We start from the raw sequence: 15,595 nt of genomic DNA, 5'->3' as shown, positions 1-15,595 counted from the left end.
ACTGAGATGGGAGAGGAGGTAGCCATTAGGAATTCCCTTCTACTCCGAGGAGGATCTGGCTCCCAGCCATGGCACGTGGAGGCCTGGGGTGGCAGACACATGCCTCAAACCCAAATCTGGCCCAGGGAAGGAAGGTCAAACTGCGGACTGGGAAGCAGCTGTTCACAGCCCTCCCGGGAATGCAGGAGCAAAGCTGGGTGGCAGGAATTGGGGCTGGGGCTACTGGGAGCAGTGCCCTCAAGAAGGAGGTTGCTGACTCAGCTAATGAGGTAGGGACTCTACCAGGAAAGGTGGCAGCCCCTCCACTCATCAGCAGCCCCTCTGCAGCATGCTGCAACAGGGATGCTTGGCTTTACTCCCAGCAGTGCTGCCATGAACTTGCCACCATATGCTGGAGGGATAATCGTTTTAAAAGTCCCCTCCCTGGGACAAACAGACAGTGTGTAAAGCTGAACCTGTGCATGGGAGCACGGGCTTGGCCAACACTGAAGCCACATTGGTAGGGACAAGGGATTTCCCAAGCCCGGTTCCTCAACTGTGAGCTTTGATCTTACTGTGCAACACTGCAAATGCAGTCAGGAGCCTCCTGCTCACGGATGGCAGTGGCTCCATCATGACACTGATATGAGGGGGTCACAGAGATGACTCCTGGGAGTCTGCTACTTTGAACACAAGCTCCTTTTCCTCTCTGTGTGCTCACTCCCTCCCTAATTCCTCCCTCTCATAATATCTCAGCCTTAAATCATTATTTCCATGCTATGAAGAGAAGAAATTCAAAGGATTCAGGAATGCAGGAAAGTATTCTTAGAGGTGAAGAGTGGAACCAGCATACTGGAACTAACCACAACATCTAATCAGCCCTTCTCAGCAGCTTTGGGCATCCTCTAGCATGCCTTCCACACCAATTTTGAATAAACACAGCATACTTTGTGACAGACATGTTCTAACTTTGCCCTGTCACCCACTGAGCCCATTACAATAACCAAGTGATAGATCTCCTGAGAAATCCATTTTCCACCTCCATCTGAAAATAGGCCAGGCTGTGGCCCCAACATCTGACCATCCCTACAGATGGAACCCCAAACGTCAGCATGTCTTCACTCCCAATTTCCACTTTGCCTTTAACTTACTTGCAGCAGAGGTGTGCACATCTGTGGACCTGTGACTGGATACACAAAGCACACACAAAAACACGTGTATGGGTTTGTACCTGTGCACATACACACGTATGGTCCTGTGCAGCGTGTGCACACTCAGCAGTCTGGAGCCTTCCCAAGTGCAAGAGCTTGCACAAATCTATGGATCTGGCTGTATAGAAGTGTTGTTCCATCTGAAGTAGGCCAGCACAGACACAGTCCTACAGAGGAGGCTTTAGCAGCTGCAGGCACCCCACTGGAGATACCCCTGTGAGAACGGGGGCTTCCCAGCCCTGGCTTGTCAGCCCCACTGTGCTCCCTCCCCAGACAAGGCCTCTCTTTGACCCTCTGCTCTGAACAGGCATTCATGTAAACTCATAGTCTGATCTTGTTGGCACACGCCAAAAGAAGTGCAAAGAAACAAACAAAACCCTCATCCCAAGCCTCTCCTTTCCTATATCAAATTTCTCTCCAGAGATCATAAAAAATATTCTTACCCAGATTTTAAACCAGATTAACAAACTGTGAGAGCCAAATGGTGATGGCACCTGAAGGGTGACCACCACCCAGTCCAGCCTGACCCACTCTTCCAGCCCAAACAAGGGTTCACTCTAACAGCTTTTTGCAGTGTACTGGACAGGGCTACAGAGCTGCAAGAACTTAGCTGCACCTGGGTTCTCTCCCAGCAGCTACTTTCAGTGCTGGTGATTTGCAAGACTGTGAACTTCACTGCCAGCTTCCCCTTCCCTCTCCTCTCTTTCCTCGTCTTATTTTCTCAAGACATTATTTCCACAGTTGCAGCCTCTTTTCTCCTCCCAGCTGAGATGTGATGGGGTGTTTTACCATGGCAGGCTTTTGTCTAATCACTGCCCCAAGATCAGCCCAACTGTGATGCTCAAGAGTGCTGCAGAATGCACTGCTTTTTCCCCTGCCAGCTGCTCTCAGTGTCCAACAACAATGATGTGAGCCTGCCTTCCTAGAGCCCAGGACACCAGCTGGTGTGAAACACCTGGTCCCACCAGCATTGCCAAAATATGGCGCAGCAACTGCATCAAAATAGAAAGCATGGGTTGTAGGGAGCAAAATTAGTGGGCAAAGAGGTCTGAGTCATTTAAGTCTAGACAAATCTGCATCTGTATTCTTGAGGACCCGAGGGACTATGTTCATGTCCCTTTCTACTAGATCAGGCTGGCTACAATGGCTGTGTCTCCTTTTGCTTATGGCTGTGGTGCCTCATGGAACTGGAAATGCCAAAAGTACTGTCCTTTGTTCAGAGTTAAATCTCACACAGACCTCATGGGAGAGCAGCATCTCTCTTCAGTTGTCTACAAGTACCAAGCATCCATAAGACTTTAGAACCATTGCTCACTAATTTCACACAAAATATTTGCCAGGATGGCCACAGATAGGACATATACAGGTTATTTTTGTTCTTGCTTTTTGACTTGTGTTGAGCTCTAACATCATGGAACTCCCATTACCCTTCCCAAGCCTGTTATTTATTTGGCTGGTTTTTGCATCAGCAGATAAAGAACTACAAGTACAACCACCTGTGCTTTTGCCAGAGACATGTTCAAGGCACCAGTAATGTGAATCTTGACTTTTGGCAAACTTGTGCTGGAATGACGGTGAGAGGGGAAGGTGAGAGACATTCCTTTTTTTCACATTCTTGTGCTCCTCAGCCTTAGCTGTTCTCAGTTCATCACAGGCCAATTAATACATATATCTGTTATTGATTTTGCTATGTCTTAATAGGACTGACTACATGAAAAATCCAGAGTGCCCAAGGAAATGAAATATTCTCCCCACTTTTCATGTCATCCACAGTGTCCTGCAGAGTAGCCAACACTTACACTTCTGTTTCCAAAAAAAATCCCAAGCTGAATGAAACGAAAATGGATCCAACCCAAACAACTGGATCTTTCCCATGCTACATAATTAAATGAAAACATTAAAATTAATTTGCTTTATTTTTCTGTTCAGTGCATTCTTTTTATACCTATATTCAAACAGTGATCCAGCAATCCTCGTATATTTACGTCCTTCCAACTTGCCCATACTCTTTAAAGTTCAAGTGCCTCATATGAGTGACTCACTCATCCACCCTTTTGAGAGTATAATAATAGAAATTCTTTAAAGCTTTGTGTTTTCAGCACAACAGCATTCCGATATGATCTAAGAATCACAGAGACACCCTTTGGTTCCAGGAGGACCGGGGAACAGGTTTGGCTAGAAAAAAAAAGTTTTCCTCATGTGATGGGCACCCCACCAATCACACAGCACGCTCTTCAGCAAACTGGGCTCTTTAAAGAGCAGCGGAGGTGGGAGAAAGGGGCCTTTTCAGCTTTGCAGGTGGGTTGGGATTTCTGCTGAGAAGCATCACGAGAAGAGAGCGGTGAGTGCCTTGCTTTGGTCATGGTCTTCCTCTTAAAGAGGCATGTGAGCCAGAAGTGTCTATTAAGAGAAAAGACAGGTCTTATGTTCAATGTTTTTTTTATTTTAGTCCCTGGACTGTGTTTGGTATGTGGGAGTCTGGTACCTGGCTAAGGTTAACTGCATGAAATTATTAAGTATTTCATTTTTCTTACCTCAGGCTGTGTCTTCTCTATGGCTATTTTAATTTGTTTCATATTTTTTCTCCTAAAGACTGGGGAGAAGGGAATGGAAAAATTAAATCTGTTGTAAATCTGAGTGTTAAAAGAAAAAAAAAGGAAAAATTTTTGTAGAGGAAGATGAATCTTGTAGTTCCCCCTCACTTGTGAAAATAGGAAAGTTAAAAAAACCTGCTTGTTTTGGCTGTGCTGAATTAATAAAGGAGAGAGGAAAAACGTACCTCCCAGCTCTACTTACGAGGTAATTATGCTTGATGATGATTTACCAGCCACACCACTGTTCACACAGGCTTCATTTCATAGCAATCTCTTCGAAAGGAAACTTAATTAGTCTGTGACCCCTGCTTGATGCTGAGCTATGTTTTTGCTTTATTTTTCTCCTCTGGTAGCACAAAATAATTGTCTGCCTCTTCCATGTCTGAGTATGGTTGACTCCTAGCACACAAGAAGTTTTCTGTCAGAGGTGGAGCACTGGGGAGAGTCCAGCAGGGCAGGAGGAGTGTGTGAGTTTGTGTCCACTGGAGATGTTTGCTTTGAAATGAGTAAACAAATGATGAACTGACATTTGTAAAGCATTCAGCTTCTTACAGTGGAGTTCAAGCAATTCATCATTAACGTATTAAATTACTTCCTCTTAAAAACTGTGTCATTCTCAAGGTGTCCCAAGCACTTGGAAAATACCTTCTTTTTAAGCCCCTTAGGGGACAAATTTTCCATCATAACCAATTTTAAAAAACCCCAAAAGTAAGTTTATTGCTGATGCATCAGGGTCCACAGGAGGTCTGAGTGTGGGCAGGTCTGGGGCTCCCAGAGGCTTCCCTTGGCACTGGCAGTGGCCTTGGCACATCCCCTCCGGCAGCAGTTCCACCTGGATGACTTCCCTCCATCACACCCCAGGGCTAGCCCGGGCATCTTGCTCCTGCCTGTAGAGACATGCTCTCCAGCTGGGCTTGGACAGGAGGGGTGGTGCCCAGGCTTCTGCCCCGCAGGGCTGTGCGGGCAGGGACCAGGATTGTGCTGCGGAGCAGCCGGGTTTGCTCAGCTGCGCTCGAGTGGTGCAGAGCCCTTCAGCCAAGGCGGGCAGAGCCCATGAGTCATAAAACAAATGCATCCTTTGTCTCTGCCTCCTTGCACCAGGGCATGAGAATGCAACGCCCTGAGCAGGGACGCTGAGGGAAAGGGAGGTAGCAAGGGGCGATGTGAAGCCCCTGCAAGCCCCACCACCATGATGGGGAACCTCCAGGAAAAGAGTATAAAGCCAATGATGTTTTGGGATGTCCCTTTGTCGCAGTGCTTGACAACTAGCACAAAACACAGGGCAATCAAAATGCCACCTGGTTCTGTGTTGGGCAATGTCAAATGAATTCTTATCCATTGGCTTTTTTGGCTAGAGATGGAGTAGAGCTAGGCTAAGAAGGGGGAATTCATCTGTAAGGTCACTGAAATACTGTCCCAGCCTATAGAAACAGGGTGTGGAGGTTTCAAAAGATTGATCAGCACCATGTGTGTGAGTGGTGCACAACAGACTCCAAATTCCATTTGAATCCAGGAATTGTTGCCAGAAGAGTGTCCTTTCAAAGCCTGCATGAGGTTATCACCTAAAACACAAGGGCAGAAGCCAGTCTCTGCAGAAAGCATCTTCCTTTTCATCTCCCACAGTTGTGCTGAGGATATCTCAGAGGTACTGAGAGTAAAGGAGGTGAGGGGAGGTCAAGAAAGTTTCACGGGCATGGAAATAATAGATTGTCTGCACCTTGTGGGGTACCAGGGGGAGGGAAGGCTACCACTTCTCCTGGGCTCTGGCAGACTCAGCTAGACCCCCATGAGTGTAAGGAGTGTTTTGGGGGTGTGAGGGGAGAGGAGAGGGGAGAAGTTACAACTACTTGTACTGCTTGTAACCAGAGTGTCAGGAAGAGTAAGAAGAATGTGCCTCAGGAGGGACACAGGGGTTTTTGGTACAACAAGAGCAACAAACACCTTTCCAAAGCTGCTTAGAGCATGGAGCAAAGTCTGTGGTAGTGATAATTGAATACCTCAGACTTAGGTCACACCTAAATTGCATGGTTTCTAGGATGTGCTGAGGAACACCAGGTCAAGGTTGAAATTCCAGGACCGGGCTGCCTTCTTAGTGGAAGTTTTGGAGAAAGGTTGCAGCTGAAGCTCTAGTGTCCTCAGGGGTTTCCTTGAAGCCCCAGGAAAATGCATTTGGGTCATAAAACTAATTTTAACAAGCCCAAGAAGAAGGCTCCTCTACCTCCAAATGCATTTGTGTCTGCAGGCAGAAGCTGCTGGCAGCTGTGTCTCTGGGGGTTGGGAGGAAGGCTGCCCACCACTGTCACACCCACGGGTGCCTGTGAGTCACCTCTGTGCACAGCCTGCTTCGGGCACACCAGCCAAGTTTTGCCTCGTGCCTCTGTAGTTGTGCACCTGTGCCCAGTGCTGTGCAACCCACTCTTGCTAAACACAGCAGCTCACCTCCGAGGCATGAGAAGCAGTGGAAAGCTCCCGATCTCCCACAGCTTCTCCTCTGGGACATGTTGGAGGATTGGCTCTCCAGCTGGCCAGCTGTTGTCATGGCCTTGGAGCACCTGCCTGCTCTCTCATTGCTGACAGTAATACTGGACCACCTGCAAGGGAGGTCAGACAAGGGGACACCAAGAAATGAACTCTTTTGGCACCAATCACTTGGAGGCAGAGGGATAATTCATAGAAATATGGCAAGAGTGGGGGTTTTTAGGTCTAGAGTATATCCTTTTTTCCTTCCCTTTTCCTGTTTGTGGACTCTCTGCTTCCCCGTGTGCTGCAATCCCATTGAGCTTAGTTAATCCTTAGGCTGTCTGGAAACTTACCATTTTCCAGCTGATACCTGTGGTGGTGACTGTCCAGCTTTCCTCACAACCACAGTAGCGCACTGGAGGTGGGCTCACCCCAAGAGAAGAGGCTTGCTTTCTCCAGCTAATGTAACTGCAATAATACCTGCCCAAGGGGAGACAGGAGTGAGCCAGGTTCTGCCTGCCAAGGAGGAGAAGAAAGCCAGCTTGTGGGAAGAGCTTGGGCTGGATGGACAGCCCATGTACAAGGTGTCAGTGCTGTTGTTACACTGATCAGGGTAACACGTTCAGCCTTGCTTTATACAATGCAACTGGAGCAGACCCACTTTCCATGTTGCAGTCAGAGTTCAAGTGCCTGTGTTCAGGCAAGAAAGAGTTCCTTGCTTTTTGGATTGCTGCCTGGCTTGCGATGTCCCTTAGATAACTAAAGGGTTTTTTAACATCTCTGGAGTTTGCAGCACACAGGTCCATGAGCCAGGCAGTGGTCTCTCCAGCTCTCAGATGAGTGGGAAACCAGGATTCATCTTAGGTTTGGCAGACTCTGCAGTGTTGTGTTACAGAGCACATGGCTGAGCATTGTTCAGACTCAGATTTGACCTGCAAGACAGCCCCTGGACACCCTGGCTTGTCAGGAAGTTTGGCAGGGACAGAGATCCAGGTTGACCTCACAAGCCTGCCATTTTCAAATACAAAGCTATACATTTTCATGTGTACTGGTTCTGGTCTCCAAACACCTGGCTGGGACTAAAAATGTCTTCTCAACTTAACAATAATGGCTACATTAAAAAATACATGCTATTAAAAAATTCCTTCACATGCTTTCATACAAAAATAGTTAGGCACTGCCAATATAATGATGAGAGCACTGGGGATGTCTGCAGGCCTAACCCTCAAACCACTGCAGAAAGAGTGATAGGAAGTGCTTGGTTTTCATCTGTCACTGTAGGAACTCCTGCATACCCCAAAAAGGGCAGCTGCTGAGGAGGTGGGAGGTGACATTGTTAGAGAGGTCTCACAATGCTCTGTTCCTCAGAAAGCTGCCCTTTGCTGACAGATTTCCCTGCTCATATTTCCCAACATCTTCTTTGAAGAATCAGGAAGTCAGTGGCCCCAGCAAAAGAGAGGTACATGCAAGTACTCAGGCAGAAGAAGGAAATTCAAGCAGTTTTTGCTGTTGTCTGCTCAAGCTGGGCTCACTGCAGACTTTCTTTCCTGGTTTATATTTTCTTAACCACCTGGTAAATGCAGTTGTCTCAGGGTTGGGTTTTTTTCCCCTTATCCTCTCCATGCACACATGCTCCAACCCTTTGAAAGAAAAACTTGGTGGGATCTGGTGTCTGAGCTTCTTTCTCCAAGAGGTCTCACACCTCTGACTGATACCTGTATGCTGCTCTCTCTGGAAGGGGATGAGTTTGATGCAGGGCACCTGACTCTAGACTGCAGGATGTAAGCACTCTCAGGAATTCAGTAGGAATGCTATTTGGTCTTGGCTCCCATGAATCAGCTGCAACCTGAGCTGCCCCTCCCTCCTTCTCTTCCTCCTTCACACCTGGCTTGGGGGAGTCAGCTCCCATTCCCAGCACAGGTGGGAGATGGGGCTGCTCGTAGCAAAGCCCTGTGCTGTGGGTGTGTGTGGGATACAGCCAGAGCATGGTGGTTACCAGTTCAGTCCCAAGGTGGTGCTGGTCAAAATGGCCCAGGATAACATCCCCTGGAATAACGCTGGCTTCTTGGGAATGGGGGTGAGGTGAGGGTGCTGAACTTGTTTTCTCTCTGTCCAGATGTATTTGGTGTTTCTGGCCAGATAGAAATGACACACCATGAGCAGAGGTTGTTGTGAGTGCTGTTGTGAGGATCAAAATCCTCATCAAAAGGGAGCTGAAGACACCAGCTGTCCCCAAAGTGGTCTCACTCTTCTGTAGCTCAAGTATCAGGGAGAGTTTGAGTTAGCAGATCAACACCTGGGGAGGTCTCCTCTGCAACTACTATAAAGCAAGGGATGGGAGGCGTACAGATAGGCTGGCAAGTTCTGTCTACCCTTCTCATGGATAATTTTTGTTTCTGAGTGAAGCACGTTGTACCGATGACTTAATTGAAGACTGTATTTGTTGTTTTCTAGGTTGCATGAAGAATTAAAGATGGCAAAAAGTGATGATTGCGTACACATCTTGCAGGGTCTGTTAGTCTTTGGGAATGTGGTCATTGGGGTAAGTGAAGTGGAACAAGTATGGGTGGAGGCTTTCTTCCAGTATGACACTTCTTAAAACAGCAATTCTCCCTCTTCATTTGTGAAGTCCACACATACACGGTCCAGTAAAGCATGAGAGAAGAGGATAAGGAGAGCTGTCCTAGATGATCAGTTGGGTGGGAAAGGGACAGCAGGGGCAGATATCCACAATACCAAGATGTTTGCCGAGGAAAAGCCTTAGAACTATCAGCAGGAGCAGACCAACATTTTTCCAGCCACCTCCCTCCATATAGTGATGGAATGGTTCTGTTAATTCTTAACATCCTCAAGTCCTAGGCCTGACCTCTCAGATCAAGGCTGGGTGAGATTTGCCTGCAATTGTTCTGTGAAGTCCCAATACAAGAGATTGTAGAGCTGGGCAGAGGGAGTTGTGTAGCCCCTCACTTGGCAGGAAACTGAATTAAAGGAAAGCACTCTACACCTGTTTCTGTCTTTGCTATTTCTTTGGGGAACCTTGAACTAATGGGTTTCTTGTGCTTCCCAGATGTGTGGCATTGCCCTGACAGCAGAGTGTATCTACGTTGTGTCTAACCCCCATGGTCCCTCCCCTCTGCTGAAAGCCACAGAAAACAGTGACATCTACGCTGCTGCCTGGATTGGCATCTTTGTTGGCCTTGCACTCTTTGCCCTGTCTATCCTTGGTATCATTGGAGTCATTAAGGCCAGCAGGACCTTGCTGTTGGTGGTAAGTGTAGCAAAATTTACCTTCCTATTGCTGCCAAACTGGACAAATGCTGCCTTGGTGTCCCTGGTCACCTTGGGAAACAACCAGTGAGCAAAGACAACTTTGATACTGATAAAGAGCCAAAGGTTCCTCTTGATCATGGCTGTGATGTCCCAGAAGGTGACTCCTGTGAAGACTCATGCCCAAGAAGCTCCCGAACCAGGCTGAGGGAATAAATGGAGATAGCCACAGTGAAGGTTTGACTGGTTTGACCCTGACCTTGCCCTGAAGCAATGTGGGAGCACTTGTGCAATCACATATAGCTGGGATGTGGTTTAGATCCTTTTTTCTCCCCACCCCTTTTCAGCTGTCATACGCTATTCAGTTTAGGAGCTGATAAGTAATGACTTCTGTACATGGCATTAGTAAGTGTCAGGATACCAAATATGGGTGCAATGAAGAACATAAGACATCAGCAGGCAGGCAGAAATTACAGGGGTGGGGACAGAGCTTTGGATAAGCCAAAGATAATGTTAAGATGTAGACAAATCTCTGTACGATGTCTTCCTTAGTCGTTTAGTATGGCATTGGCAAAACTTAATTGGTGTTTGCATTAATGAAGGGTAGAGATGAAAACTCTGAAATGAGCTCTCTTGTGGATTACTCTGGGGTTGCAGGGTGTCTGTTTTAGACAAGAGGCACTCAGAGACTGGAACTCCTGAGCCAGGGAATATGCCAGAAAACAGCTGAGGAAACAGAATTCCCTTAACTCTGAATTTTGGTGTCTTGGCTGAAAGCCAAGGATGTATGAGAGGGTACAAGGGACAGAAGCTGGCATAAGTAGGAAAAAAATGCTTTAAATCAGAGAAGAACATTATAAAATGTGGGAGGAGGAACAGATCCATGAGAACTCCAAAGAAAATATGGAAACTGTCAAAGGGATTATGGTGGAAAGGGAAACAAAAGAGTGAAGGAGATTGTGAGAGGCGAGCCTTGTAATCTGTTTTCATGAGGGATCTTTGCTCACAATATAGGAGTGTTCAGGAAATCTGATGATGAAAAATCAGAGGGATCTGAATGATGCCCTAAGCTGCACCTTCCCTTTCCCCAAAGTACAATCTCTCCTGCTAGGAGTGAACAGCTTCCTGCTGAAAAGCTTAGAGCTGGCAAGTGGAAGTGAAAGGAGGACACATGACATGAACATAGGTTGCCAGTGAGATGCAACAAAGAAAAGGACAAAGTATTTTCCGTGGAGGCAGGGTAGTCTTAATGCCATGAGGTTCTGATGAAATCTTGTCTGTGAGATGGAGAACAATCCCAGTCATTCACCTTCAAGAAAGCAGATTGCAAATTGGAACAAGCACAGGGAAGGGCTATGAGAACATTCAGGCTGGGTGAGAGGGAATACGATACCTGGCCACCTTTGCATCAAGCAGGGTTTCCAGCTTAATCTTGAAAAAAATGCTGAACTGTTTCTCCAAGAACTAATTCTGCTCTCTTTCTCCCACAGTACATCATTCTGATGCTGATCACTTTTGCATTTGAAATGGCTTCGTGCATCACAGCAGCAACTCACCAAGACTCAGTGAGTATTTCTTTTCTCATGTATTCTTTTAACCTTGCTGGGAAACACAAGTTCTAGGGCACACAGTCACCCTGTTCAGCATAGTAAATATGGTAATACAGTGTAAACTCACAGGACTACTGCTGAGCAGAAGACAACCCCACAAGGAAAAACTCCAACATCATTATTCAGATCAAAGAAATAGCTTTGTTTTTTCTAACATAATTTTGTTATTTTTAACATTTTAAAATGTTTAACACCTTGTGGTTAAGGAAATAATAGCGTGGGTTAGTTGAATCATCCATACAGTGTTTAGTCTTTCAGCTACCAAGTGATTAATATATCATACACAGAGAAGACAAATCTTCAGCATTGCCCCAGGCAGCGTTACTAGTGAGGGAAAGATTACATGGATTGTTGGAGATACTATAGGGAGGGAAATTATTTGTGATGCTTTAGTTCCAACATACCAAATGCAATCCATAGCTTCTGCACAGCTCTTGTGATATATATCTAGTAGTGCCTGCTTGAGATCTTCATCTTTGTTGCTCCTGCTCCTCAAATCCTGCTCTTTATTCTCATGTGTAAAACCAGAGGAGAAGCAACATTCCTGTTCTCCAGCAGGACTCTGAAACAAGAAAACAAACCCTCCCCAAATAACCCTGTATTTGCTTTACATGGCCACTTATTTACATAGTTTCTGCATTTTTCTCTGTTGTTGTTTTTGGGGTTTTTTTCTGTAGCTGACTCCAGAGTTCTTCCTGAAGCAAATGCTGGAGAGATATCAGAAGTCAGAGCCAGCCAATAACAGTGACAATGAGATCACAAAGACATGGGATGAACTCATGCGTCAGGTAACAACACTGAAAAGTCACTAATTACTAAATGCTCTGCAAGCCTGGAATTTCAAGTCCTCCTTGAGGCTGCTGGATAATAAAGAGGATGGCATCTGCCTTGAACCTTAAAGAAAGTTCTGACACACTCCCCCTTTAGCTCGTTTATCAGACGGCAGACTGTCAAAGGCGGGCACTTCAAAAATCTCCCCCATAAATCTGTGATTAATGTCTAACCGGCGTCCTGACATGTGCAGGGCTGTGACCTGGGCCCACAAAGACCCTTCCCTTCTCTGTCCCTGCAGAACCACTGCTGTGGGGTGAACGGCCCCTCCGACTGGCAGGAGTACACGTCTGCCTTCCGCCTCACGCACAGCGACGCCGACTACCCCTGGCCACGGACGTGCTGCGTCCTGGATGCAAATGGGCTTCCTGTCAACCTTGATGGCTGCAAACTTGGAGTGTCTGGCTACTATAACAGCAATGTAAGGTCATCTCTGCTTTTTCCAGTTAGCATACATCAGTGCCTTGCTGGAAAGGGAAAAAACCCATGAATAGCCTTTCTCCTTCACTGTGAGCTACAGGTGTCCAAAAGCTTTCTGGAGGAGAAGAAATGCCTGTAGAGCCCTGGCCATGTTGATGAACAGGACAGGAATCTTTTTTAGGATAAAGTCTTTCCTGATGGAGAGAGAAATCTCCCAAGCCACTGACAAGAGGCAACATCTCTAGCACGTAGATGGACAGTAGCTAAATCAAACTTAGCCCAAAGATGAGAGTATACAATATGAGTAGGCAAATCAGCAGTTCTCCTCCTCAAGGAAGAACTTTTCAATAGACCATTGTGTCCTATTTATGAGGTTGTTAGGTCATGAGCATCAGCTCCTGCACTAGCTTGCATTTATAGAGGGCATTCAAGCTTCCAAATTTTCTTGATGCTTCTTGACTCTGGAGGTCAGTTCTGTATCAGCTGTATTTGGTTATCTAAGTGTACTTGACAAGTGGATGGCACAGCAAGTTGTCCTTGAAGTGTTTGAGATGGGTCTACTTTTTATTTGGAGCCAGAAACAGGTAGGTTATCTGCAAATTATAAATAAGCAGTGTAGCTCTGGCTTGGTTTTTTGAGACCCTCTGAGCTACCCAATTTGCAGTAGGAGATGAGCATGCCACCATGCCACCTCAGTCTCTCTCAGGGGTGGATAAGTTTGTCACCTTGCAGTGCAGGCTCATTGCTGGTGTTGAGTCATTGCTGGTTGTCTTTCAGGGTTGTTACGATGCTATTTCTGGGCCAATGAATGCACATGCCTGGGGTGTTGCCTGGTTTGGTTTTGCCATCCTCTGCTGGACTGTAAGTACTTAATATTTGCCTTTATTTCCTCTTCTCTTTTCTTGCTATGCCACACCCAGTTGGGTGGAGGTGGGTGACAGCACTGGCATTTAAAATGTCCATAGATTATCGTCATTCATTCATCACAAATCTGACTGTAGCCTGCTCCACTAAGGGCTACATTTACAAGTTCGCCTCCATTCTGGCTTCCAGAGGTGAGGAATTAGATGGCTTTCCAACCTGCCATGGTGTGCTGTGACCTGCTGGCATCTCAGCAATACAACACAGCAAACACAGCTTGCAGATTCTTCTTTGTGAAAGGTATTGGATCATCACAATAGATAATTGAGTTTGTAGTTCGAAGATTTTGTATGAGTGTATTCAGTACTCAGGGTTCAGCAGCTTCATGAGAGATAATCCCCAGTGAGCAGAGTGGTACAGTCAAATAGTTATAGCTGCACGTATCTTCTTTCTTTGCTGCGTATATTCTGCGCAGATAAAAAAACTTTAAGATCCTCTGCCTGAACAGGCTTTGCTTTTGAAGAATTTCTTTTACTCTCTCCACCAGTACGACTAAATGGGGCTGGGGAGGGGTGGACAGCAGGAAATGGGGGGCAGAGAAACTTAATAGTGTTGTCATTTCAGTTCTGTGTCCTCCTTGGCACCATGTTCTACTGGAGTGGAATTGAATACTGAAGGCCTGGTGTCCTCAGTGCTGTCCTGAAGAGCCATGTGAAACTGCATTTGTTTGTCTCCAGCTTCATTCTCCTCAAGCCATGGAGGATTTGAAGTTTTCCCACTACCTCTCCCATATATACTTTTGCCCCTCCAAAAACTTGACACAAAGAACTGATGACTGCAGGAAAGAATCTTCTTGTCCCTGCTTTGCCCCTTGTTCTGCAGCCTTAATGCCTCCTGGCTGAAGCACAATCCTTCTTTCACTGTGCAAGAAATCCTGGAGCATAAGATGAGAAAAGAAGTGATCTGGTTTGTTCTCTGATGACATCAGAAAAGAAAATGTCCATACACATTGGTCCAGAAAAATGTCTCTCTAAAATTAGTTCAAATTTAAATGATAATGCTTCAGGAAGGGCTGTGGGAGCAAAACTATAACCTCCTGTGACCAATAAGAACAGATGCTGCAAGGGAAAAGACTGCAGATCTCTCTGTTATATTCTACTGATCAACTTCTCTTGCTGGTCTCTGTCACCCTTGCCTTAGAATAAGGCAAATTCTCTGAGCATTTAAGTATGTCAGCAATAAAAACATGTCACAGATAGAAAATCTTTTGCTAGTCAAGCCCAATAAAAGGCTAGCTCGCTCCTCAGCAATATGCTGCCTATATGCAATCCTACCTCCTGTCACTGATGAAACTACTGCATGTGCTCCTACCTTCAGAAGTGCCAGTCCAGGAAAAGCTCGGCTTGCTAGCAAGCAACTCTTTCAAGAAAGTTGTTATGTACTTTGCACAAGATTTCATACATCTGTGGGCTAGAATTTGTGCAGAACACAGGGGCTTCTGTGCTGTAGTTGCCTTTGCAAATGTGGCTGTTCCACGCTCCTGGTTTATTGTGCTTCTTGCTTTAGCTACCTGTGTGTAAATGGTCACACCCGCTGTGTCATTCCCCTTCCACATCCCTGGATCAGGTAGGACAAATGGCAAATAATGGCAGTGAGTAACTCTTGTGAAAAAATGCAAGCAAGGAGCTAACTGAACCAAACCAGTCCTTGCATCAGTGCTTGCAGTTTTCACTCAGTTCAATAAAGGCTCTTTACTCTGGCCTGGATTGAGCTGGTGTCTTTCCTAGTGAACGCTTCAATAGTTAAATGTATTGTGAGAAGTGTGCTCCTCTGTAGAGTGTTTTAAGGTGAAGCCTCTTCCAAAGAGGTACTAGTTCATGTCCTGATGCTTGCCATCTGCCTTGATTATTTGTTTTTTGTATATTCACCAAAATACTAATTAAAAAGAAATGGAAGTGAATTTTTTCTCTTGTTCAAGATTGTGTCTGTGGGAAGGGAAAATAATAAAGGTCTGCGTCTGGGACATGTGGGGTAGGACAATGACAGGCTTTTACATCCTGTAACAGAGATGCTAAAGCACCAAGATGCAGCTACAGAAACTCAGCAGCCAAATAGTTCCTTGCCAGAGTGCTGAGGGAGAGGAGGAGGCAGATATAAGGGTAAAGTGATTAAGAAAGGTTGGGTCCCTGCAACACAGAAGGAGTTTTCCGTATGACTGTGCCTTCAGAACTGACAGTCCTCACGGATCAGCCACTCCCCTGATTCAGGGATGTGGTGACTGTCCTGGAAACTCTGGACTCTGAGAAATTCCATAAGGAAATTAGTCTTCAGCACTTTTGTTTTGAGACTTGAGTCATGGATT

At 46.1% G+C, this 15,595-nt stretch overlaps 1 protein-coding gene across 1 annotated transcript; it reads left to right on the top strand.

Annotated features, from left to right (window-relative positions):
- Positions 1-3,467: 3,467 nt before the first annotated feature.
- UPK1B (uroplakin 1B) lies at positions 3,468-15,098 on the top strand. The gene is made up of 8 exons (XM_041410938.1): positions 3,468-3,531; positions 8,699-8,786; positions 9,312-9,512; positions 11,002-11,076; positions 11,799-11,909; positions 12,194-12,373; positions 13,150-13,233; positions 13,858-15,098. Exons 2-8 carry the CDS (start codon positions 8,718-8,720, stop codon positions 13,906-13,908), a joined length of 771 nt encoding a protein of 256 aa, XP_041266872.1. The 5' UTR covers positions 3,468-3,531; positions 8,699-8,717; the 3' UTR covers positions 13,909-15,098.
- Positions 15,099-15,595: the final 497 nt, after the last annotated feature.

This window comes from Onychostruthus taczanowskii, unplaced genomic scaffold (assembly GCF_017590055.1).
Source record: "Onychostruthus taczanowskii isolate IOZ18803 unplaced genomic scaffold, ASM1759005v1 scaffold34, whole genome shotgun sequence".
Lineage (NCBI taxonomy): Eukaryota > Metazoa > Chordata > Aves > Passeriformes > Passeridae > Onychostruthus > Onychostruthus taczanowskii.
Note: the sequence above shows the minus strand (reverse complement) of the source record. Positions and strands in the feature narration are given on the sequence as shown.

Bases quoted from the DNA above. Each gene is read 5' to 3' on its own strand.
- UPK1B (XM_041410938.1), top strand. From the start codon at position 8,718: ATGGCAAAAAGTGATGATTGCGTACACATCTTGCAGGGTCTGTTAGTC. The intron at 9,513-11,001 runs GTAAGTGTAGCA...TTTCTCCCACAG, and splicing joins GCAGGACCTTGCTGTTGGTG to TACATCATTCTGATGCTGAT. The intron at 12,374-13,149 runs GTAAGGTCATCT...GTTGTCTTTCAG, and splicing joins CTGGCTACTATAACAGCAAT to GGTTGTTACGATGCTATTTC.